Here is a 26,189-nt window from a genome sequence, read left to right as displayed (position 1 = left end):
ACATGGTGAAACCCCGTCTCTACTAGAAACACAAAAATTAGTTGGGCATGGTGACACACACCTGTATTCCCAGCTACACAGGAGTCTGAGGCATGAGAATCCCTTGAACCCGGGAGGTGGAGGTCGCAGTGAACCGAGATCAGGCCACTGCACTCCAGCTTGGGCAACAGAGCGAGACTCCTTCTGAAAAAAAAAAAAAAAAAAAAAAAAAAAAAAGCAATCATTGCTTAAGAGCCTGAGAGAATTCAGGATTTGACAAAATCCAAGAACACTCATAAGGTCTCCATACAGGAAAACAAATATCAAGTAGAGTGCCGGCTCATTTACTTAGGAGCAATGAAATCTGAACTCGGATATTATAATTGGACTGAAGCTGATTGTTATGATAAACAAATCATGAAAATTGGAATATCTTTGTACTTTCTCCAACAGAACCGGAACATGCAGAAATCAGCAATGAAATGGGTTTAATCTATCTGATATGCATTCACTCCTTTCAGTAAAAGCAAAAGTTGGTGTAGGATTTATGTGATTTGTCCAGAATCTCACTAATAACGTTAGAGCTGGTATTAGATTCTCCTTCAGGGTCAGCATGTTTCATACAAAGTGGTATTACAAATGTATTACGTATTTGTGAAAAGCAGAAAGTAGAAAATAATCTACAAATTTTTAGCTGTTGGTTATACTCAGAAGTAAGAAAATGCTTTCCTTTTCTTTCCTCTTTTTTTTTCAACCTCAGATCGGAGTTTCACTCTGTTGCCCAGGCTGGAGTGCAGTGGCACGATCTTGGCTCACAGCAACCTCCACCTCCCAGGTTCAAGCAATTCTCCTGCCTCACCCTCCCGAGTAGATGGGATTACAGGCGCCTGCCACGAAGCCCGGATAAATTTTTGTATTTTTAGTAGAGACTGGGTTTCACCCGCCTGGCTGGTCTCGAACTCCTGACCTCAAATTATCCGCCCGCCTCGGCCTCCCAAAGTGCTAGGATGACAGGCGTGAGCCCCCGCTTCTATTTCATGATTCAATATGGCTTTGACCCAATTAGTGTCTGTATCTGATAGTCTTTGAGTTTTGCACTCAGGCTTCTGGGGTCTCACCTACCTTCCCGAGAAAGTATGCATTTGGACTCTGTTTTTAAAGGGGCAGTAATGTACTCTCTTTTCATTATCAAAAGTGTAATATTATGGAATACAGAAAGCATGTAATTCTGAATCTTAATGGGTAACATACCTCCTTCTGGCATTTTAAATTGCTCTGATTTTGGCAGAATCTTCCCCTGGACACCAGGACCATCTCTGCATTCATCCCCAGTCTTTGACTGAGACAACACTTGGAGATCAGCTTCCAGGTCAGCTACTAAAAAATACCAAGGATGTCGACTGGAGCAGCCAAACAATAACGATAAATAAGGAAATGATAATATTCTTTTCCTCAGTGTCATGCAATAAAGCCTGTAGGATGCTGTGATAATAAATGTGATGCAAAGAGGCCCCACCTTTGTTTTCCTCTATTATGATACCTTATCTTAACTAACAATCTGAGGATAAATCACACCACACCTACATTTCCCATACTTACCGTTGTGTGTTACAAACACTCAGCTACCTAGGAAACCTCAAGTATCTCAGCTATCTAGGAAATCTGAAGATTGCCCCGCGGAGAGCATTTTAATCCTACCTTAAATATAAAGTTCTGAATGATTAGATCAATGTATTGCTCTGTCTATGAAAATCTTATAGTCCTGACACTAATTCCCTGTTCAGGTACCCTGAAAATGTTGGAGTTAAACTTAATTAATGTTTAGGTCCAAAGGCCCGATATGTCAGTAAGAAAAAGTACCCAAAACGACAGCAAAATCACTGTCTTCCAATGAGAGTATGGAAACTGAAGTGCAAAGAAATTAATGGGCATTGTTGACAGTCATATTCTGGAAACCCCTTAACAGTGAATTGCATCACATTTACAAGAACTAGAGATGCAAGGGGAAACACGTTCTAAAGCTAGCAGAAGGCAAGAAATAACTAAGATCAGAGCAGAACTGAAGGAGATAGAGACAGAAGAAAAAACCTTCAAAAAATCAATGAATCCAGGAGCTGGTTTTTTGAAAAGATCAACAAATTGATAGACCGCTAGCAAGACTAATAAAGAAGAAAAGAGAGAAGAATCAAATAGACACGATGAAAAATGATAAAGGGGATATCACCACCGACCCCACAGAAATACAAACTACCATCAGAGAATACTATGTGTACACACCTCTACGCAAATAAACTGGAAAACATAGAAGAAATGGATAAATTCATGACCGCATACACTCTCCCAAGACTAAACCAGGAAGAATTTGAATCCCTGAATAGACCAATAGCAGGCTCTGAAATTGAGGCAATAATTAATAGCCTACCAACCAAAAAAAGTCCAGGACCAGACGGATTCACAGCCGAATTCTACCAGAGGTACAAGGAGGAGCTGGTACCATTCCTTCTGAAACTATTCCAATCAATAGTAAAAGAGGGAATCCTCCCTAACTCATTTTATGAGGCCAACATCATCCTGACACCAAAGCCTGGCAGAGACACACACAAAAAAGAGAATTTTAGACCAATATCCCTGATGAACACCAATGCAAAAATCCTCAATGAAATACTGGCAAACCGAATCCAGCAGCACATCAAAAAGCTTATCCACCATGATCAAGTGGGCTTCATCCCTGGGATGCAAGGCTGGTTCAACGTATGCAAATCAATAAACGTAACCCAGCATATAAACAGAACCAAAGACAAAAATCACATGATTATCTCAATAGATGCAGAAAAGGCCTTTGATAAAATTCAACAGCCTTCATGCTAACAACTCTCAATAAATTCGGTATTGATGGAACGCATCTCAAAATAATAAGAGCTGTTTATAACAAACCCACAGCCAATATCATGCTGAATGGGCAAAAACTGGAAGCATTCCCTTTGAAAACTGGCACAAGACAGGGATGCCCTCTCTCACCACTCCTATTCAACATAGTGTTGGAAGTTCTGGCCAGGGCAATCAGGCAGGAGAAAGAAATAAAGGATATTCAATTAGGAAAAGAGGAAGTCAAATTGTCCCTGTTTGCAGATAACATGATTGTATATTTAGAACACCCCATCATCTCAGCCCCAATCTCCTTAAGCTGATAAGCAACTTCAGTGAAGTCTCAGGATACAAAAACAATGTGCAAAAATCACAAGCATTCTTATACACAATAACAGACAAACAGAGAGCCAAATCATGAGTGAACTCCCATTCACAATTGCTTCAAAGAGAATAAAATACCTAGGAATCCAACTTACAAGGGATGTGAAGGACCCCTTCAAGGAGAACTACAAACCACTGCTCAATGAAATAAAAGAGGACACAAACAAATGGAAGAACATTCCATGCTCATGGATAGGAAGAATCAATATCATGAAAATGGCCATACTGCCCAGGTATTTATAGATTCAATGCCATCCCCATCAAGCTACCAATCACTTTCTTCACAGAATTGGAAAAAAACTGCTTTAAAGTTCATATGGAACCAAAAAAGAGCCCGCATTGCCAAGACAGTCCTAAGCCAAAAGAACAAAGCTGGAGGCATCACACTACCTGACTTCAAACTATACTACAAGGCTACAGTAACCAAAACAGCATGGTACTGGTACCAAAACAGAGATATAGACCAATGGAACAGAACAGAGCCCTCAGAAATAATACCACACATCTACAGCCATCTGATCTTTGACAAACCTGACAAAAACAAGAAATGGGGAAAGGATTCCCTGTTTAATAAATGGTGCTGGGAAAACTGGCTGGCCATATAAAGGAAGCTGAAACTGGATCCCTTCCTTACACCCTATACGAAAATTAATTCAAGATGGATTAGAGACTTAAATGTTAGACCTAAAACCATGAAAACTCTAGAAGAAAACCTAGGCAATACCATTCAGGACACAGGCATGGGCAAGGACTTCATGTCTGAAACGCCAAAAGCAATGGCAACAAAAGCCAAAATTGGTAATGGGATCTAATTAAACTAAAGAGCTTCTGCACAACAAAAGAAACTACCATCAGAGTGAACAGGCAACCTACAAAATGGGAGAAAATTTTTGCAATCTACTCATCTGACAAAGGCTAATATCCAGAACCTACAAAGAACTCAAACAAATTTACAAGAAAAAAACAAACACCCCATCAAAAAGTGGGCAAAGGATATGAACCGACACTTCTCAAAAGAAGACATTTATGCAGCCAACAGACACAGGAAAAAATGCTCATCATCACTGGCCATCAGAGAAATGCAAATCAAAACCACAGTGAGATACCATCTCACACCAGTTAGAATGGCGATCATTAAAAAGTCAGGAAACAACAGATGCTGGAGAGGATGTGGAGAAATAGGAACACTTTTACACTGTGGTGGGACTGTAAACTAGTTCAACCATTGTGGAAGACAGTGTGGCGATTCCTCAAGGATCTAGAACTAGAAATACCATTTGACCCAGCCATCCCATTACTGGGGATACACCCAAAGGATTATAAATCATGCTGCTGTAAGGACACATACACACGTATGTTTATTGCGACACTATTCACAATAGCAAAGACTTGGAACCAACCAGATGTCCATCAGTGATAGACTGGATTAAGAAAATGTAGCACATATACACCATGGAATACTATGCAGCCATAAAAAAGGATGAGTTCATGTCCTTTGTAGGGACAAGGATGCAGCTGGAAACCATCATTCTCAGCAAACTATCGCAAAAACGGAAAACCAAGCACCGCATGTTCTCACTCATAGGTGGAAACTGAACCATGAGAACACGTGGACACAGGAAGGGGAACATCACACACTGGGGCCTGTCGTGGGGTTGGGGGGAGGGGGGAGGGATAGCATCAGGAGATATACCTAATGTAAACGACGAGTTAATGGGTGCAGCACACCAACCGTGGCACATGTATACATATGTAACAAACCTGCACATTGTGCACACGTGCCCCAGAACTTAAACTATAACAATTAAAAAAAAGAAAGAAAGAAAGAAACAAAGAAAGAAAGAAACAGTGAATTGCTAAAATAATCCATGGCCCAAATTCTGTCTATCTTTAGTTTGAAAATGCTATCTATTCGTTGAGGAAACAATTTCTGTTTCATGATAATCTTATCATACTTGGAGTTTTCTAATTATAAAAATATTGAAACAACTTTTAAAAGCCCCTTCAAAGTCCTAATAATGTAGTTACCTGTATTCCAGTATCCTGAATTATCCACCTTTTACCAAACATACTGTCAAAAATACGCATCAAAGGAAACAGTGGCTGTTATTTATTGGCCTCTTTTCTGGAGACACTATCCTGCTTCACTGAACTGCGTTTCGTCCTGAGCCAATACTGAAGTACCTTACAGTACAGACGTATTTGAGTAGTAAGCATTTTTAAGCAAAATCATTCACATTTTCTAACATGGATGGTGGGAAGAATGCAAACCTCGGAACAAAATATGAATTCCTTCTCCATGAGTCAAGTGTTCTTGGTAAGCCTCAATCTCTGAGCCTCGTTTTTCTGTTTGTTTGTTGGTGTGTTTATTTATTTATTGACATGGAGTTTCATTCTTTTTGCCCAGGCTGGAGTGCAATGGTGCGGTCCCGGCTCACTGCAACCTCCACCTCCGGGTCAAGCAGTTCCTCTGCCTCAGCCTCCCGAGTAGCTGGGATTACAGGCATGTGCCACCACGCCCGGCTAATTTTTGTATTTTCAGTAGAGACGGGGTTTCGCCATGTTGGCCAGGCTCGTCTCGAACTCCTGAGCTCGGGTGATCCACCTGCCTCGGCCTCCCAAAGTGCTGGGATTACAGAGGTGAGCCACCATGCCTTGTGCAGCGAGGGGCATGCACACTGAGTCAGGCACGTACAGGGCCGGCCAGGGTTTTCCTGCTATCCCCACACCCTTGTCCCAGGTTGTTTTTAGTAGGAAGAAAGGGACGTGAGAGATTTTTAAAATTTTTTTTGCCTCTTGCCCAACCATTCTCATGCATCCAGAAACACTGAGAACAGAGAGTCCCGTGTCACCCTCAGTGGAGGGTGTGCCTCAGAAAGACCTTTGTGGCAGAAATAAAGAATTTTATGTCTATATTTACACAAGCTGTTTTCTCAGGATGTTTTTCTGTTGTCCAGGGTGGAGGGCAGTGGCATGACGATGCCTCACTGCAGCCTCCATCTCTTGGGCTCAAGCAATCCTCCTCACACTGCAACCTCCCCTGTAGCTGGGACTGCAGGTGGCCACCACCACGCCTGCCTAATGTATTTAATTATTTTTTTTTTTTTTAGATGCGGGGCGTCACTGTGTTGCTCAGGCTGCTTTCAAACACATGGCCTCAAGTGATCCTTCCATGTCTGCCAGTTTTTATACATGCTTTTTATACATGCTATAGACTCAATCAATTCACACCTGTGCGTTTTCTTTAAGGTTGTGTTATTGCACATTATACCTCTCGACTGGTAGCTGATTTCCCTGAATACCTGTAAGGTAATCACTGGCTCGCCAATCAGTGTGGTTTTAACGTTGGCTCACAGTGGCTTGGAAAGCCCTCATGGGAAGTATTTCTTGAGGAAAAGTGGAGAGTTTGCAGGAATAGTTTTGAAAAACAGAGACAACCGATGTCTTCCTTCCCTCCCTTGCCTCTCCTCATGTGCCAGGTTTTCTGTTTTCTCCACTCTTACAGAATCACCATGTAGTATTCTGTGATGAAAAGTTTTTATCTCTTTAATCATCCCATGTCATCCTCCAGACCTTTTTTTTCTGGAAAGGTTGTAAGCAGAAGGGACAAAACATCTTCAGAAAATCACATTATTATATAAACTAGTGAAAAGATTCATCATATTTAAGAAATGGACAGGATGAAATCCTGAATTCGTAAACATTAAAAAGTCAGTTTACATAACATCCGTCCCTTTTGTCTCTATCCTTTATCCAGTGAGAAGTGTAGAAAAGACGAATTCCTTGCTTGCGGCAACTGCATTAAGTAGTCAAACTGCTGGACCCTTTCTGTCAATATCACACATCCAGATGTAATAGCCACAAGACACAAAAACATTTTACAACTGTACCCGTTTTTGTTTTTGTTTTAATCTCATTGTAATTTGCGTCAAACCCCTAGCACTGAACTCAACATTCACAGAGTTAAGAGTACCATGGCCGAGAGAGATCCTGCCTCAAATGTTGGGAGGAGGCTGCAGCAGTGGCAGTCCAGCTGAAGACAAGGCTGGAATGTGTCTTCACACACCCCACTCCCTTTTTGAGACAGGGTTTCTCTCTGTCGTCCAGGCTGGAATACCCTGGAGGACTTAGAGTGCACCACAAACTAGGACTCCTAGGCTCAAGCAATCCTCCTGTGTTACCTTCCTGAGTAGATGGGACTACAGACACGTGCCATGGTGCCCAGCTAGTTTTAAAAATGTGTAGAACAGGGGTCTCACTATGTTGCCCATGCTGGTCTTGAGCTCCTGGCTTCAAATGATTCTCCTCCCTCAGCCTCTCAAAATACTGGGATTACAGGTGTGAGCCTCTGCATGTGGCCTTTTTTTTCTCTCACTTTTTTCCTTTATCTAAGGCTTAAGTTTTATCTAAGGCTTTGCTTTAACCCAGGAAACTGATTTTTTTTCCCTCCCACTTAGAGGAAAGAGCAATTCAAACGTTCAGGATTTTGGCCTACTGAAAGTTCATTGGCAACAATTGTGTCCTGTCTCTACCTGCCTGCAGGAGAAAACGAAAATTAAAGTCAGCACCAGGCTGCACTTTTCCTCCATACATTATCCTGCACAGAACAGTGGTTGAGGGATCCGGTGAGCCAGTTCTCTTCCAGTTGGAGAGATTATTGTTAAATGCTGTGAGGACATGTATTTTTCATAATAGACAACAGCTCGGCTATTGCTTCATACTATGGGGAAATGCATAGTCTCCCAGGAGCGACAGCTTCATCGTCTCTACCCCTTCGCTCTTCCTTTACTCAAAGAAAGTTTCACCATATTGTAGTGAGTCGGGGTCCTGCTGGTGAATCACACAGTTGCTGACAGTGTGTCAGGAACCCCCAAGGCCGCCCTCACCTTCAGTGATTCATGGACATTCTCTGCTGCCCTCCTGCATACAATACTCCTAACTGGAGCCAGCCGCCTCACCTCAGGTCAGTATACCATGCCTCCCACCTTGTCACGGGCTTTGCTCCTACAGTGATCACTCCTCTCTCCTGAACCATCAACTGCTCCCTCTACATTGGATCATTCCCCAAGCTACGGGAAAACTCACCCTCTAACCCCACGTCCTTCCGTAGCTACGAACACATTAAACTCCTGCCCTGCAAAGGAAAACTGCCTGAACTTGTGCAACACACTTCACTGGAGTCCATTTTCAAAATTATCTACAAAGGAAAATGAATCAGAATATTCAAAACAATTCTGAAGTTTAACTTTGGGGAATTCACCCTACATGATGTCAAGATTCACATTAATTCTATTATATTTATCGATTGATTATGTTGTCAGTGCATTGGAAGAAGGTGACTTCTCCCTTGGCTTGGGGATTGATCCAATATAGAGGGAGCCATTGATGGTTCAGGAGAGAAGAGTGATCAGTTCAGGAGCGATGCCCCTAAGAAGGTGGGAGGCATGGGATCCTCAGCTGAGGTGAGGGCGCTGCCTTGAGTTAGGAAGCATTGCATGAAGTTATTGATTATGATGCTTAATCATCCAGCCCCATATGGCAATTGTGTTACTTCTCCAGTATTCAAGACAGTGTGGTATTGGGGAAAAATCTACAGATCAAAACAGAGCCAGCAATAGACTCACAAACCTAATAAGTTGATTTTCAGAAAAGTGGCAAAGGCAATGGAGAAAGATTTTCTTTTTAAAACATTATGTTGTTTTCTCCTGTCTCATGGCCACTACATTAATTGTCTTTTATTCCTCAGGTTCCTTCCCTGTGTTTCTCCTTTGCACTTCAACTGCTCTTCTGTTTGTCTGTCTGCCCCACCACAGTGCGATATTTCCCACAGCAAGTACTACGTGTCTTTGTGATATTTGAGATGTCCATCCCATCAATGATAAACCGAATCAAGAAAATGTGGTACACATACACCATGGAATACCATGCAGCCATAAAAAGAATGAGATCATGTCCTTGGCAGGGACATGGATGGTGGTGGCAGCCATTATCCTCAGCAAACTAATGCAGGAACAGAAAACCAAATACCGGATGTTCTCACTTATAAGTGGGAGCTAAATGATGAAAACACATGGACACATGGGAGAAGCATCACACACTGGGCCTACTGAAGTGTGGGGGTGGGAGGAGGGAGAGGGTCAGGAAGAGTAGCTCATGGATGCTGGGCTTAATACCAGGGTGATGTGATGATGTGTGCAGTAAATCACCGTGGCACACATTTACCCGTGTAAGAAGCCTGCACATCCTACACATGTACCCCTGAACTTATAAAGTTTGGAAATAAAAGATGTCAATATTTCAGAATCCTTCTTTCCGTGTGTTGGTCATTGTGTCATTTATCTAAGCGTTATGGTGACATAAAAGCTCAGGCATAACAACAACTAGTATGATCAGCAATTTTCCGGGATTATAGCTCAGTATGATCGAACATCAACTACTAATATTGAATTGTATTTGACTCCTTGAAGTACTTAAGGAGTACTTAAGGTAAGAAAAACTATTCATGCTTGAAAATATTTTTAAAATTTGTGTAAATTGGATCAACACTGAATACCACAGATGTCGCTGTCACTGGATGCGAATGAAGTGCATAATAGGAACCATAAGACACAGTCAATGATAAAGGGGGAAATAAAAGGGAACCTATCAAACAAAGCACCATCAGACGAGTGCAGAAGCACACACATGAACACACCCTGCAGCTGCAGAAAGACATGGTAGGAAGTAAAGCCCCACAACTCATCAGCCTTCCTTCTCACCAGCTCATGAGTTCACAAGTGAGTTTGCTGAGGGTCAAATGCCCACAGTAAAACTGAGCAATTTAAACATCACTGAGTGCCATTTCAAGCATTATGTAGAAAGCTACAGACAACAGTGAACTTATTCTGAGCACGTCTTGATCCATCATCTTCACAGATGGCTATAGAAATGGCCTGTAAACATTTTGTCTGATAACCGCTAAAGTAGTGACGTTCAAACTCTCTTATGACCCTGTGTGAGAAATACACAGTTTACATATAGTCGACTAGGCAAGTAAATATATGTATGTGCATGGGGATGTGCAGTGTATTTGTATGTTCTATGTGCAGCGAATGCTATTTAGTAATTTATTTTATCTCTGTTCTTTAAAATGCCGTTTGTGGCTGACAACATTATTCTTATGATCCACCATGGATTAAAAACCAGTTTAGAAAGGATTACAGCTTTTTCAGAGAACATCCCCATGGTTGATAAATGTTGCTATAGAATATATGCAAACATACATGAGAACCCAATTTTGTCCACCTCCTTTGCAATTCAGTGTTTTTAGATAAAAATGCCATCTTTGATATGGGCCACAAAGGCTACTACAAAATATAGAATTACTGATGAAATAGGTGTTTCATCTGCAGATATCAGTGTCTGTTTTGCACAGGTGTAGTCTTACTTGGAGAGATGAGAACTCACAGGCAAAAGGGACAGACAGTACATGTGACTTCTTGTCCTCTCGATATCATGTGGAGGCTTTGCTTGGGCTGCAGCATAAGTGAATGCCATGCATTGCCTGCATTCGCGGGGACCTCCCTGTGAATGCACAGGGACCTCCATTCCCCTACTGTGCTCCCATTTTAGGAGGCAAGTGGGAGAGCTACACTGAACGTGGTAGGTAGTAAATAATTTGACCTCAACCACCAAGCAATCTGAGCTCAGGTGACAGTGTTTACTCTGGTACCCTGAAACTTGCCAGCTGCTCGGAATCTGTAGACTTTGTCCCACCCACCCACCACCCTGTGGAAATCTAAGCTTGGTCACAGATTCCCGTGCATGGAGGATGGGAAGCTCTGGTCATGTGGGAAATTGAGCCCCTCACAGGTAGACTGGTTGTGTTGGTCCCAGCTCTGCTTCCTCCCTTAACAGCTAGAGAGTTGCTGTAGGGTCCTGTATCAGGCAACTCTTCTTGTCTCTACCATGTCTTTCATACTTTCTGCTGCTTCCTGTTTGTCACAAGGGCTCCTTCACAACTTTCCCAATCGCAATCCTAATATGATCCTTTGAACTCATCCAGCAGGTCCGGAGTTATGGCCCACAGGAATGGCAGCGGGAAGTTCAAACTTGGCAAGAAATTCAAGCCTGCTCTGTGAGGCTGGAGTGAGGCCACTCAGGAATCATTAAAGTCCAGGTCTGCATGTGATGGTTAATATTAAGTGTCAACTTGATTGGATCGAAGGATGCAAAGTATTGTTCCTGGGTGTGTCTGAGAGTGTGTTGTCAAAGGAGATTAACATTTGAGTCAGTGGACTGGGAGAGGTAGACCCACCCTCAGTCCGGGTGGGCACCATCTAATCAATTGCCAGCGCCACTAGAATAAATCAGGCAGTAGAACATGGAAAACTAGACTTGCTGAGTCTTCTGGCCGCCAACTATCTCCGGTGCTGCATGCCTCCTGCTCTCGAACAACAGACTCCAGGTTCTTCAGCTTTTGGACTCTTGAACTCACACCAGTGATCTGCCAGGGGCTCTCGGGCCTTTGGCCACAGACTAAAGGCTGCAATGTTGGCTTCAACACTTTTGAGGTTTTGGAACTCGGACTGCCTTCCTTGCTCCTCAGCTTGCCGATGGCCTATTGTGGGACTTCACCTTGTCATCGCGTGAGCCAATACTCCTTAATAAACCCTACTTCATATATACATCTATCCTATTAGTTCTGTCCTTCTACAGATCCCTAACTAGTACAACGTGAAACACTACCATCCAGCCATAGTTGCTCACAAAAAGTCTGAGTCCAGAAATCACTATCTCCCATTCTTTGAGCACTTCCGAGTGCACTATATTAAAAACTGGACTTAATAAGGAAAAAAGAAAGTAAAATTTAATAATGATAGTGTCCATGCCAAGAAAGAATAAAAAATGTAAAAGGTAACTTAAATAAGAGATCGTGATTATAACTGCTCTCGCTTTTTTGAAAAAAATATTTAAAGCACCACGATTGCTACTCAAGTTGCTTTTGAGAGAGAGACAGAGAGAGATTGAGCCACCTTTCTTTTCCAACTCAAGGTATTGCCCTAAAAGAAGGCCAGCTGCATGAAATATATAGGTGTCATTGCAGCAATATATCTTATTTATAAAAGGCTGCATTCTGGTCAGGGCCCCGCTCCTATCCTTCCCTTCCATATAATATTTCCCACATTAAACTGCCAAAGAACACAAAAGTAATAAGAACAGGAATCATGCGCACAGCTTGCTGTCTACATTAAGGAGAGCTTATACTCCACTGGCTTCATCAACATAACTTGACTAATACAGCAATCTGTTGCCTAGGAAAATAAAAGTTGCAAAGAACTTTGCTGTTCATTTCAGCAACTGCCTGAAAGATTCACCAACTCTTCAGTCAAAAGTGTCAAATGACATTTTTCAATCCCAAAACTCATTGAACCGTTGCCTAAAAATTTTTGTCTTCTTGGCTCCACCAATCCTACATCATTATGATTCCTACCTAACTCTAACCAAACAATCCCCCACTTTAAAAGACCCACTTTACACCAGATTTCAAAATCAGAATAAATATACTGAAATCCCTTCGACGTCTGACACGCTAGTGCCTCTGTCGAGGTAGTGCTCTCCCTTACAGCATTATGCAAATAATGTCAGCCCTATCTTATGAACAGGCTATTTAGCTGATATTTGGAGGGTACAGTATATGATCCAGTTAGTCACCACTGCTTTGCATCATGTCACAGTAGACTGCGCCTAGATCCTGTCATCAATATGTATGTATATTTCTGAATCAAAATACACGATCTGAATGGCCTACAGGTATATTCAGGCAAATTAGTCACTAGCCCAGAGATTTAAATGTGCAATAACACACACCCCCCCCCCCAAAAAATTAAGCATGTGTAAATATATTTAGTCTGCAGAAGAGTTTATTCAATTCCATTCATTAGAAGCATGGCAGAAAACTGAGAACCAGAGGAAAAAAGTGATTAATCAAAGCATGTGTAAAAATTGGTCAAGGTGGGATGATCGCTTGAGCCCAAAACTTCAAGACCAGTGTGGCATCAGACTGAGACAATGTTCTAAAAAATAAATTAATTGCTCAGGTGTGGTGTTCGCACCTGTAGTACCATCCATTTGAGAGGCTTCAGCACGAGGATTATTTGAGCCCAAGAGATCCAGACTTCAGTGAGGTATTGTCATCTCACTGCCGTCCAGCCTGGGAGAGAAAGCCACACGCTGTCTGAGAAAAAAAAAAAAGCATTGATAAATAAAGATATAAAAATAGTTTATTTCTTTCACAACAGGCTTTTCTGAGACACATCCTCCATTATGGGTGACATAGGACTGTGTGTTCCCAACGTTTCTCGATGCATGAGATTGTTTGGTCAAAGAAAAACAAATGCTCTCTCAAGTGCCCTTCTTTCCACTACAAACATCCTGTGGATGCGGGTACGAGAACAGCAGGAAAACCATGGTCGACCCTGCAAGTGGCAGACTCAGTGGGCATGCCCCTTGCTAAGCAAGTTCCTGCTGCCCATGTGACTTGCTGTCTATCTTCTATCCCTGCAGAGCTGTGGAAGGAAACATCATGACTTCTTTCTTGCCAACTATGACACAGCTGGTAGGTCAGCAGAGCAGTCCTCCCAGAAGTTGAAGCGTCAGTGAGTGGGAGGGAAAGCAGAAGGGCTTCCCGTAGGTTGGACCACTCGGTCCATGGCCTCATATAGATCCTCATCCTTCTACTAAAAGGCAGCGACATCACCATGGCCTTGCTGTTGTGGGGTCCTGGGCAGGGGAGGAAGTAAGGGCATAGTGGGGAGGAGGGTCAGATGAACATGGAATGAGTTGAAGGGTGACATTATTTGCAGTATTTCAGTCTCAGAGGCATAAAAAATACCATACAGAGAGGATGGATTCCAAAGTCCTTAGTGGGGACCTTGGAAGGAGCAGAGGACAGGGCATGGGGAGATAAGGAAGGGCAGTGCATCTCTTAAGGCAGGAGGGGACCTCACTGCGCATGCTCCTTTGGTGCCTCCTTAGTGCGCATATTCATTGGGCGTTTTCCCATTGGCCCTTCGCCCGTATGGTGAACGCCGGGGAGCTGTGATCCTGCAGCTCGGGTCCCGGAGGTCTGGATTCTTTCTCCCCTGCTGAGACGCAGCCAGTAGGTCCACAGGCCGCTCCAACTAGGAGTTGAAGCGTGAGTGAGAGTGCGGAGGAGCCAGCGGGCTTCCAGAGGGTCGGGGCACATGATTGGTGACTCCGAGTGAGAAGGGGCTTGATGTCGTCGTCCTTCTCGTGCGGCCCCGCAGCTATGGCCTTCTTGTCTTGTCGGGGTCAGAACGAAGGAAGAAGCAGGGCCTCAGAGTGGGACGGGGGTTAGGTGAAGCTGGGGCGATGCTGGGGTGCTGTTGGTGGTATTCCAGTCCCAGAAACGCCTAGAACTTCCAACAGAGGACAAATTCCAGACTCCTCAAGGGGCATCAGGCCTGGAATGTCGTGGGCGGTAAGGAAGGGGCCTGGAAATTGGGAACACCGCGGACTGGTGACCGCCACCCCAAGGTTTATATAATGAACCGCAGAGGTGCCCGCCCGGTGAGGACTGCCCAGTGCTATGTGGCAACTTCTCAGCTCCATCTTGGAAGTTCGAATGGGTGGGAGGGGCTACGCATTCCAACAAAACTCGATTTTAGGGGGGAAATGGGCCTAGCAAAGGGTGTGTGACAAAAGCCATGGGCACTTTAATTTTAATTCTCAAGCTGTATTTTCCTAAATGTCTCGCGATGGAGAGTCCAATTGTGAAACCAAACCTCATTGGAAATACCGTGCGTCTCTTGCCATAAGCCCTAAGGCATTGCTCAGCTAGCTTGACGAACATAAGTGGCTGTGCAAGTATTCGATTCAGAAGGCATACGCACTTATACATGCCCTCTGACTTACTTTTCCATGTCTTACCAAATTTTTAAAAATTGCAAGTTAGCAGTTGGCCATGGAAGTGCTCAAATGTAGTATCCACTCACATGCATTTTTCCAGTCACGATATTCTGGTTTTTGGTTTGGTTTGGTTTGGTTTGGTTTGGTTTTTTTGAGACGGAGTTTTGCTCTTGTTGCCCAGGCTGGAGTGCAATGGCGCGATCTCGGCTGGCTGCAGCATTCGCCCCCGGGTTCAAGCGGTTCTCCTGCCTCAACCTCCCGACTAGCTGGGATTAAGGCACTCACCACCACACCCGGCTAAGTTTTTGTATTTTTAGTAGAGACGGGGTTTCACCATTTTGGCCAAGCTGGCTTCGAACTCCTGACCTCAGGTGATCCATCCCCCTCAGCCTCGGCAAAGTGCACACTGTTCTGTTTGCAGACTGAAATATGAGTTGGCGAGGAAGAAGATATAGACCAAGACGATGTTTACGACTTGCTCAGCTGGTTGGGCCTATGCCTGTGAGTAACTGAACATTCGATTTTTTCCAATAGCAGAAGTTTTTTGTGTGTGTGTGTGGTAGTTATTGTTGAACTAGTATAGATACACTGATAAAGGTCTCCCATGTTGATAAAAAATGATCATGGCATCTCGTGAAGGAAAGAGTAACCCAAGAGGACTATACACTGTTTTCGCCTGGATGTGTGAACTTGTGTTCCTCGATTTGACTGGTGATTTCCTCCTCGTGCTTATTCATAGCACATTACACCCATTCAACCCCACATGAATTAAAATGGCTTCCAACGCCATTGAGGGTAATGGTCTCAGAGTAACCTCTCTATGGGAAGAGTAACTTAATGAAGAATAAGTATGTGGAATAGTTTTGGGATAGTGTTGGAGCATGTCTTTAAACATGCATATGATCAGAAGTATCTGTGTAATCTGTATATTCATATTATTGACATGCATTGATAAGAAGAATTTTTTATCTGCCCATGCACACACCATGCCCCTGCCCTTGTCCCAGGAGCCCAGAGTGCCAGAGCCTCAACAAGAAGGACCACCAACTGAAAGTCAGGATCATACACCTGGTCAGAAGAGAGAAGAAGATCAGGGTGCAGCTGAGATTCAAGGTGCTGGGAAGGGAAAGAAAGAATGTCTATGGGGGGAGGAGGCCTGTGTGTGCATGATGCCTTATGCCATGACCAGTAACAGGAGGAAGGAAAACAACAGGAAAGGATCTCAAACATTTGCTGAGAGTTTTGCAAGAGGCTGGAAGTGTGATGGGTATAGTTTGCAGCTTCCTGCAGTCCCTGGATATGATGAATCTTCTCTTTTCTTTGAGATGCATTTTGTATGCTTGAAAATATAGTCCTTCCTAAATCAGATGAAACCATTTAATTGGTTGTATAAAAATGTACATTATTTCACCAGTTTAACGTGATAGTCTTAGGATGTTGCAGTGAGATCTTCTCAGCCATGGTGTTCACAGTGTTGTAAGCACCCTTTGATAGCATGTGGAGTGCCAAGTCACCCTACCATATAACACCCCAAATAAAGCCCATTTGCAAAGGAATCTTAGCCTCATTTTATAAATAAGAAAACGGAGGCCGGGCGTGGTGCCTCACCCCTGTTATCCCTGCACTTTGGGAGGCCGAGGTGGGCGGATCACTTGAGGTCAGGAGTTCGAGACCACCGTGGCCAATATGGTGAAATCCTGTCTCTACTAAAAATATACGAACTCGTTGGGCGTGGTGGCACACACCTGCAATCTCAGCTACTAAGTAGGCTAAGGCAGGAGAATTTCTTGAGCCCGTGTGGCAGAGGTTGCAGTGAGCCGAGATCACACCACTGCACTCCAGCCTTGGTGACACAGCGAGACTCCGTCTCAAAACATAAAAATAAATAAATAAGAAAACTGAGGCTCAGAGATAGAGACTTAGCAAGAAAACTTGACTCATGGAGAAGGAATTCGTATTTTGTTCCAAGGTATGCATTCTTCCTACCATCTATTTTAGAAAATGTGAATGATTTTGCTCAAAAATGCTTAATACTCAAATGTGTCTGTACTATAAGGTACTTCGATATTGGCTCAGGACAAAACGCAGTTCAGTGAAGCAGGATAGCAACTCCAGAAAAGAAGTCAATGAATGACAGCCACTGTTTCCTTTGATGTATATTTTTGACAGTGTGTTTGGTAAAAGGTGGATAACTCAGGATGTTGGCGCACAGGTAACTTTATTAGTAGGATATGGAGGGGGCTTTGAAAAGTTGTTTCAATATTTTTATAATTAGAAAACCCCAAGTACGATAAGATTATCATGAAACAGAAATTGTTTTCTCAACGGATAGCATTTTCAAACTAATCAGAGACAGAATTTGGACCATGGATTATTTTAGCAATTCCCTGTTAAGGGGTTTCCAGAATATGACTGTCAACAATGCTCATTAATTTCTTTGCACTTCAGTACCCGTACTCCCACTGGAAGACAGTGGTTTTGCTGTTATATTTCGTACTTTTTTTCTTAATGACATTCATGTATGGAAAGTCACATATAGGGGCCTTTGGATCTAAGAATTACTTTAATAAAGTTTAACCCCAACATTTTCAAGATACCTCAACAGGGGATGAGTGTCAGGACCATAAGATTTGTCATAGGCTCACCAATACATTGATCTAATCCTTCAGAAAATTACATTTAAGTTATGATTAAAATGCTATCCATGAGGCCGTCTTCGGTTTTCCTAGGTAGCTGTGTGTTTATAATACACAATGGTAAAGTATGGGAAATGTAGGTGTGCTGAGACTTATCCTCAGATTGTCATTTAAGATAAGGTATCATAATAGAGGAAAACAAACGTGGGACATCTTTGCTTCACATTTATTACCACAGTAGCTTATAGGCTTTTACTGCATAACACCGAGGAAAAGAAAAGGATCAGTTCCTTATTTATCATTCCCGTTTGGCTGCTCCAGTCGACATCCTTGGTATTTTTCAGTGCCCGACCTGGAAGCTGATCTCCAGAAGCTGTCTCAGTCAAAGACTGGAAATGAATGCGGAGATGGTCCTGAAGTCCAGGGGAAGATTCTGCCAAAATCAGAGCAATTTAAAATGCCAGAAGGAGGTATGTTACCCATTAAGATTCAAAATTATGTGCTGTCTGTATTCCATAATATTATACTTTTGATAATAAAAGGAGAGAATCTTACTGCCCCTTTAAAAATAGAGTTCAAATGCAGACTTTCTTTGGAAGGTAATTCAGACCCTAGAAGCCTGACTGCAAAACTGAAACACTGTCAGATACAGACACAAATTGGGTCAAAGCCATATTGAATCATCAAATAGCAAAGCATTTTCTTACTTCTGAGTATAACCAACAGCTAACAATTTGCAGATTATTTTGTGATTTCTGCTTTTCACAAAAACATAATGCACTTGTAATACCACTTTGTATGAAATATGCTGATCCCTGAAGGAGATTCTCGTACCAGCTCTTAACATAATTTGTGAGCTTCTGGATAAATCACATAAATCCTACACCCATTTTTGCTTTTATTGAAAGTAGTGAATGCACATCAGATAGATTAAAGTCCACTTCAGTGCTGATTTCTACATGCTCTGGTTCTGTTGGAGAGAATGCAAAGATACTCGGATTTTCATGATTTGTGTATCATAACGATCAGCTTCAGTCCAATTGTAATATCTGAGTTGAGATTTCATTGCTTCTAAGAAAACAAGCGGGCACTCTGCTTGATGTTTGTTTTTCCGTAAGGAGACCTTCATGAGTGTTCTTGAATTTTGTCAAATCCTGAATTCTCTCAGACTCTTAATGATTGTTTTATTTTTATTTTTGCTTTTGTTTTGTTTTGTTTTGTTTTGTGTTGTGTTGTTTCGGACGAGGTCTCCCTCGGCCGCCCAGGATGGAGTGCAGTGGTCCGATCTTGGTTCCCTGTGACCTCTGCCTCCCGGGTTTAAGCGATTCTCATACCTCAGCCTCACGTGTATTTGGGATTACAGGTGCATGCCACCATGCCCAACAATTTTTTGTATTTTTAGTAGAAACAGGGTTTCATCATGTTGGCCAATCTGGGCTCGAACTCCTGACCTCAAGTGATCCACCTGCCTCGGCCTCCCAAAATGCTGGGATTACAGGTGTGAACCACCTCCCTCGCTGGACCCAATGATTGATTGTATTTTAAAGTCTTCCCACAGTGAAGCCTTGAATGACTGAATAATAAAATAGAAAGAGACAGTCAAGGTTTTGTGGCCCATGAAGTAGGGAGCCTGCATGTAGGTCAGTGATGCTCAAAGTGGTTGGAAGATGCCTGTGCTACGCATGCTCCCTACCCTTCTGTCAGTCTTCATGAGCTACTGTGTGTAATTAGATTGAAGACACATACGGTAACCTCTAACCATATCAGAGGTTATATATTACAGGTTTCTGCCTTGAGTCATCAGATGATATGATTTAAAGTTCAAAGACTATAACGTACTAAGTCCTGAGTAGTCCACATAAGTATCTTTTACACATTTTTCAAATTGCTGACTTAATTAGAAGAACTTCTGAATTTAAAGGGTGCACTGCATTTTTAGGGGAGAAATTATCTAAATGATTTACTCCACACTGGTGAACCACTCCATTAGACTATTTACATTAATAGATAGTGTGTAGACGATTTCCAGGAGCCTACTGAACAAGCCTCAGTTGTATTCTTAGGACAGTCATACCGTTAAATGCATATCTTATTAAAATAGATAACAAATTACATGATACAAGAAAATAATACTGAGACATAAAAAATAAAAGAGTCACAGAATAAACTTAAGGGAAAGGGAAACAGGCAGTAAATGAAAGGTATGAATCATTAACAAAGGGAAAACTAATCGAAAAGTAATACATTTAATAGATCATTCTTTTGAGAAATAGCTAGGAAGACAGCATCCAGCAGATGAAGCAATCTTGAAGAAAATGGAAAAAGCACAACACGGAATATGAACAAGACCAGATATTGAATGTAGGGCATAATTGAAAGTGAATACATTCTTAAACACAGTATTTTCAGAGTATGGATGAAATGGTTGACACGCTAGGGATGCCTACATTATTTAATATATCCCTGCAATACCTGAATATCTGAACACCACAAAGACTGTGCATGAACTTGTGAAATTTGCTAGTTGTCCCTGAAAAACAGTTACTTTTAGAGGCAAATGTTTAGCTTTTCCAGATGTCTTACTCTCCGTTTTCATTTCCCTCTCCATTTTTTTTTTTTTTTTTTCCCCACACTGGTTATGATGTATAACTCTTTCACATTTTAATATCAATCATGATCGTGATACGTTAAAACTTATATGACCATTTAATTAATTATACAAATGGGAATACTTTCCAGTGAAAAAAGTGTCATTATTCATATTGACATGAGGACTATAGGTGAAAACTGGATGCAAATGGTTAGTGTATGTTAAAAAAGAACAAAGAAGGGTCAACTAGCTCAAAGCAATATCATAGCACTTCTTCACAATAGAGAAAAAACAAATGCAATACTGCCTTTCTATTCATTTTGCTTATGTATTTCCTAATGTGACATTAACAGTTTTCTCAAAAGATAGCTTTCAGACTGTCTGCAGGAACCTATTGGACATTCAGACCATACTGTCAAGCCAAAACATTAAATTACGCATTTTTTTCTGGAGGAATTTTTTCACAAATTCCTTCTGTTTCTTAGGGTTTTTTTTTTGTGTGTTCTGTTGTATTTTCAGTAAAACTCTACACATTGTTTGCCATCTACTTTAAGCCCCTTCTAATAGATTCACCTGATTTAATGTGATCTGTCCTCAGACTGTCTTTTGGTTTCCTTCTAGCACAAAAAGCAGGGTGTGTTTTAAAAATGTTGCTAATGTATATGTTTGGAAGTGTATCCTCAAAGTCTCCACAGAGGTCTAGTTGAATATTAGCCACAGGGAGACTCTTCGGATTCTGGTTTTAGTCCATTGTATAAAACTAAACCTTTGGTGTCCTTTGCATGCCTTTAATTTCATCTGAATAGAGTTCTGCTGGTAATGTTCCTGCCTGTTATGTTTCTATCGCAGGGGAAGGGAAACCACAGCTTTAAACAAAGACAACCGAAAGAATGCAAACAGGATTTATCCGAGATACTTGACTTTTAAAAATCTCAATAAAGTTTTCCAGTTTTCTCCAAAGAAGTATCACACACCTGTTGTTCATTTATTCTCACATATTAGACAGTATTGAACATTTTGGCCGGGTGCAGTGGCTCATTCCTGTAATCCAAGCACATTGGGATGCTGAGGCAGGAAGATTGCCTGAGCTTGGGAGATTGAGACGTGTTTGGGCAACATGGCAAAACCCCCTCTCTACAAAAACAGATGAATGAATGTATGAATATATGCACATATGTATGTAGGTGTAGTCTCAGCTACTCTGGAGGCTGAGGTGGGAGGATCCCTTGAGCCTAGGAGGTCGAGGACGTAGGCAGTCATGTTCACGCCACTGCAGCTCCAGCCTGGGTGAATGCGACTCTGTCTGAATAAAATATAGTATCATTTTTGCAACGCTGCATTCTGATTGAGCTGGTATGCACATGTGTGATATTGTGAATATATATATATTTGGTCCTGGACCCTGCTTACTGTCATACAACTCCTACAGGTTTTGGAATCTCCACATAGTGATATCTTTTTGTATGCTAGTGAGTTGACCATTTGCTGGCAGCTCCTAGGTAGCTCTAGGATGGGGGATTAGAGGGTTGGGACTTTTCAGCCACATCCCCAACCTTCAGGACAGGGAGAGGGGCTGAAGGTTAAGTTGATTACCAATGGCGGGCCAACAGTTTAGTCAGTCATGCCTATATGATGAAAACCTCCATCAAAACCCAAAAGGACAGGGTTCAGAGAGCTTCTTGCCTAGTGGAACACATGGAGAGTGGCATGCCCGTAGAGGCCATGGAAGCCCCCTGCCCCTTCCTTCTATTCCTTCCCCTATGTATCTCTTTATCTGCATCCTTTGTTAGGATATCCTATTTTCCACAAAATATGTGAGAATTCCCCAGGCTATCGAGCTGGATGAAAGAACTAGGGCCTAGGTAGAAGAAAGGGGAAAGCAACTAGGGGCAACTTGCTGAAGCAAAATTACTTGGACCCTACCTACACTGTCTCCTTACACGTGATGGCATGACATAGCCATGGGATTCCATCCTGCCTCTTACACACTGGCCTTGAGATGGTGGGCAAGATACTTACGTCCTGTGGGACAGTTTCCCCATTTTTAAAGTGAAATTAGAATATTTACACTAAATACTTGCTATGAAGAATAAATTAAATAACAAGATGCAGGCATTACATTGCAGATAAATTTACTAGTTATCTTTCCTTAATCCCTTTAAAATTTCAAATATTTTCATTCCATTTTTCTTTACAACTACATCTCTAGTATGTGATAACTGCTTTGGAATTTCAAGTAGGAATATCAGTCTACCTTTTTAAATGCATTTGACTTCAGCAAGTGATTTCATGTAAATATGTAAGTTAAATAGCAGTGTAGCTGGCATCAGACATGGCATTGATTCTGAAGCTGATTTGTAAATAACCGAGGTGTGACAAGGCCAACCCTATGTCAGTACTATGTGCTGAAAACTTGTTTGATGTGTGTGATGCCATGAAGAATCAGTCTATTCCAGTCAGTCAACACCACACAACTCAATATCACAGTGTGTCAACAGCTCAGGCAGTCCCTAAGCAGCCCTATGGTGGCTAACGGGGCCACAAGGATCACCAGTGCAGTTGTTATTTTGGCTTGTCATATATTCATTGATTTGGCGGGTAAGAAGACAATGAGCCCAAATGAATCAAAGTGGTTGATTACTTGCAGACTCAGCAAAAGCAAGGTTAGCATTGTGTCAGCACTGTGTCCCTAGTCCCAGGGTACCACACTGAATTGGAGAAACTCAGTGACAGTATGGATGGTGGGTCTCTCTGCCTGTGAGGAGCCCACAGTCATACCCTAAGGCCAATTTTGAAACCACACTGAATCCTGAACCCAAGATCACACCTTACCGAGCTGCGACTATGGGACAGCAAGGGTGACCCAGCTCCGAACATCTCGCACAGAACACCTTAGGGATGTCATCCATGCTTGTGAAGAGGAGGAACCTGTGTCAGTGACTACCCTGAACTGACTTGCCTGCTGACAGTTCCCCTAAACCAAAGATGCAAATCAGTTGTTTAGACTGAACGGGGAACCCTAGAGGGAAAGGTTTCTTTGCGGGATGCCACAATGGAGGCCTTGGCCAGCTCCTACCTGATGAATGTATGTCCTGCTGGGGGTGCCCTAACAAGGGTAAAGTCTTGTAGTCCAGGGGTATCACCTGTGCCCTCTGGGATTGTTCTTACCTGTGTGCCCTGAATATCCCATCACTGCCTCATCCCTGGAAGGCGTGCACATCAACTTCAGCTTCCCGGCCATAGTTGTGCTGAGCCTGAAATGCTGGCTTGAGTTGGATAAAAATGGTTAATACAGAATGTTAGTTAGGAAGTCACCTGCCTTTGTCAGATAGACCTTCAGCATTAATAGGATTCGTATAAGATGGATGTGATGGGAAATTTGATGTGTCAACTTTGCTACGCCACGATGCATGAGAAATGTTCACTTTGACCAGGGTAGATGTCTCCGTGAAGGGTTTTCTTTACGTGAAAACTAGCATTTAAATCAGCAGACTTTTGGTAAACCTAATTGCCCTCCCCAATGTGGGTGGGCCTCATCCAGTTCCTTGAAGGCCTTCAGAGAAGAAGACTGGGGTCCTCCACAAGATGAAGAAATTCTGCCTCCACGCTGCCCTTGGATTTGACCTTTCATATCACCTCCTCCCCGGGTCTCCAGCCTGACATCCTGCTCCGTGAGATTTGGACTTGCCAGTCGCAACACTACCATGGGCTAGGTCTTCAAACTCAGTCTCTCTCTCTCTCTCTTTCTCTCTCCGCCCACCCACACACACGTGTGCACGCATACACACACACACACACCACACACACACACACCCCGAGGAACCCTAACCAATAGGCTGCTTACGTCTGGGACCCTCAGGGCATAACTGAGATCAGTACTGCAGGTTGGTGTCACTCTGCTGCAGGGCTCCTCAAGCAGAGGCCAGTGGCATTCCCCTCCCACCCTCTGCAGACGGACATCGATGTGGCTCATCACTGTGACTCAGGGTTTGGTCATCCAACCATGTGGCGATCACTACAATTCCACAAGTATTTTTAAGTCAAATGTCTAATACAAAACCAGTTTGCGTTCTTTCAGCTTGTATTCATTTAAACCTGTGGTTGCCTTTCACCTATAATAGAAGAACAACATTACTAGCAGAACCGTATTTAGGTGACATTAAAGGTATGCAAAGGACACCAGTGTTTTAGTTTCATACAGTAGACTAAAACCAGAAGCCTATGAGTCACCCATTGGCTTACATGCAGTTAGGCCTCTGTAGAGATTTTGAAGATAGATTTCCAAGCATATACATTATCAATACTTTTTAAACACATCCTGGTTTCCAGTGCTACAAGGAAACCAAAAGAGAGTTAGAGGTCAGAACACTTTAAATCAGGTGAACCTATTAAAAAGTGGTCAAAGCAGAAAGCAAACGTTGTGTATACTTTTACTAAAAATATAACCAACACACAAAAAGTGTTAAGAAACAAAAGGAATTCACAAAAAAATGTTTAATTTAATGCTTTGGCTTGAAACTACATTCTGGATGTCCAAATAGACTCCTGGAAATAGTCTGAAAACTATCTTTTAAGAAAACATTTTATTGCATTTGTTTTTTATCTGTTGTATCTGAAGTGCAAAAATGGTTCTTTGGGCTAGTTTACCCTTCTGTGGTTTTTAAGGTACCGTAATCATTTCCCCCCAATTTTCACCTAAAGTGCTAATGTCAATATGAATACTGCCTTTTTACACTTGAAAGTATTCCCGTTTGTGTAAATTAATTGTATGGTCACACTAGTTTTAAGCTATCACTATCATTTCTGATGTCAAAACGTGAAACCGTTATATATCATGAACAGTGTGGCAAAAAAAAAAAAGGAAATAGAGGGATAGGAAAGGAAAATGGAAAGGACAGTAAGACATCTGGAGAAGCCAACTATTTGTTTCTAAAAGTAAGTGTTTTTGAGGGACAACTAGCAAATTTCAGAAGTTCTTCCAGTCTTTGTGATGTTTAGGTATTCACATATTATAGGGACATATTAAATAATGTATATGTGCCTAGCATATCAACCATTTCTTCCATACACTGAAAATATTAAGAGTATTCACTTTCTTTTTTTTTTTTTTTTTTTTGTTGTTGAGACGGAGTCTCGCTCTGTCGCCCAGGCTGAAGTGCAGTGGCCGGATCTCAGCTCACTGCAAGCTCCGCCTCCCAGGTTTACGCCATTCTCCTGCCTCAGCCTCCCGAGTAGCTGGGACTACAGGCACCCGCCACCTCGCCCGGCTAGTTTTTTGTATTTTTAGTAGAGACGGGGTTTCACCGTGTTAGCCAGGATGGTCTCGATCTCCTGACCTCGTGATCCGCCCGTCTTGGCCTCCCAAAGTGCTGGGATTACAGGCTTGAGCCACCACGCCCGGCCTCCTTCACTTTCAATTATAACCTATATTCAATATCTGTGTCTTGTTCATGTTCCACGTTGACCTTTTTCCATTTTCTCAGAGTGTGTAAACTACTGGATACTCTATTCATAACTATTTCCCCCCAAAAATATCTTTTAAATTTGTTACTTTTGGATTCGTTTTCCTTTTACTAATGATTCGTATCTGTCTTTTATTCATTTCCTCTTTCCTTTTCCCTTAGGTTTATTCTATTGCTCTTTTATTATTTTTTATTCTTCTCCTTTATCATGTAATGTGTTATCTATGCATTTAAGATTATAGTCTTCCTAAGAATACAGTTGAGGCTTCTTCAGTAGGCTCCTGGAACAGACTGAAAAAGGTCTTTTTTGTTTGCTTGTTTGTTTTTGTTTTGTTTTTTTGAGACAGAGTCTCGCTCTGTCGC

General features: G+C 42.2%; 1 protein-coding gene across 2 annotated transcripts; it reads left to right on the top strand.

The window, feature by feature from the left end:
• The first annotated feature begins 14,280 nt into the window (after window positions 1–14,280).
• On the top strand, window positions 14,281–21,356 carry LOC117089408 (X antigen family member 5). 2 transcript variants are annotated; one of them, XM_033220634.1, is made up of 5 exons: window positions 14,281–14,368; window positions 15,560–15,639; window positions 16,146–16,251; window positions 18,119–18,244; window positions 21,214–21,356. In XM_033220634.1, the coding sequence occupies exons 2-5, from the start codon at window positions 15,568–15,570 to the stop codon at window positions 21,234–21,236; spliced, it is 327 nt and encodes a 108-aa protein (XP_033076525.1). In that variant the 5' UTR covers window positions 14,281–14,368; window positions 15,560–15,567; the 3' UTR covers window positions 21,237–21,356. The 2 variants fall into 2 exon arrangements, with proteins under 2 accessions (XP_033076525.1, XP_033076517.1); XM_033220626.1 differs by having other exon boundaries at window positions 14,288–14,404.
• Window positions 21,357–26,189: the final 4,833 nt, after the last annotated feature.

Source organism: Trachypithecus francoisi, unplaced genomic scaffold (assembly GCF_009764315.1).
Source record: "Trachypithecus francoisi isolate TF-2019V2 unplaced genomic scaffold, Tfra_2.0 Contig00834, whole genome shotgun sequence".
Taxonomy (NCBI): Eukaryota; Metazoa; Chordata; class Mammalia; order Primates; family Cercopithecidae; genus Trachypithecus; species Trachypithecus francoisi.
The sequence above is the reverse complement of the archived record's forward strand: the minus strand, read 5'-3'. Positions and strand labels throughout refer to the sequence as shown.

Coding starts and splice junctions, on each gene's coding strand:
- LOC117089408 (XM_033220634.1), top strand. CDS start 15,568: ATGAGTTGGCGAGGAAGAAGATATAGACCAAGACGATGTTTACGACTT. Junction 15,640..16,145: donor AGCTGGTTGGGCCTATGCCT/GTGAGTAACTGA, acceptor CCCTTGTCCCAG/GAGCCCAGAGTGCCAGAGCC. Junction 18,245..21,213: donor ATTTAAAATGCCAGAAGGAG/GTATGTTACCCA, acceptor TTTCTATCGCAG/GGGAAGGGAAACCACAGCTT.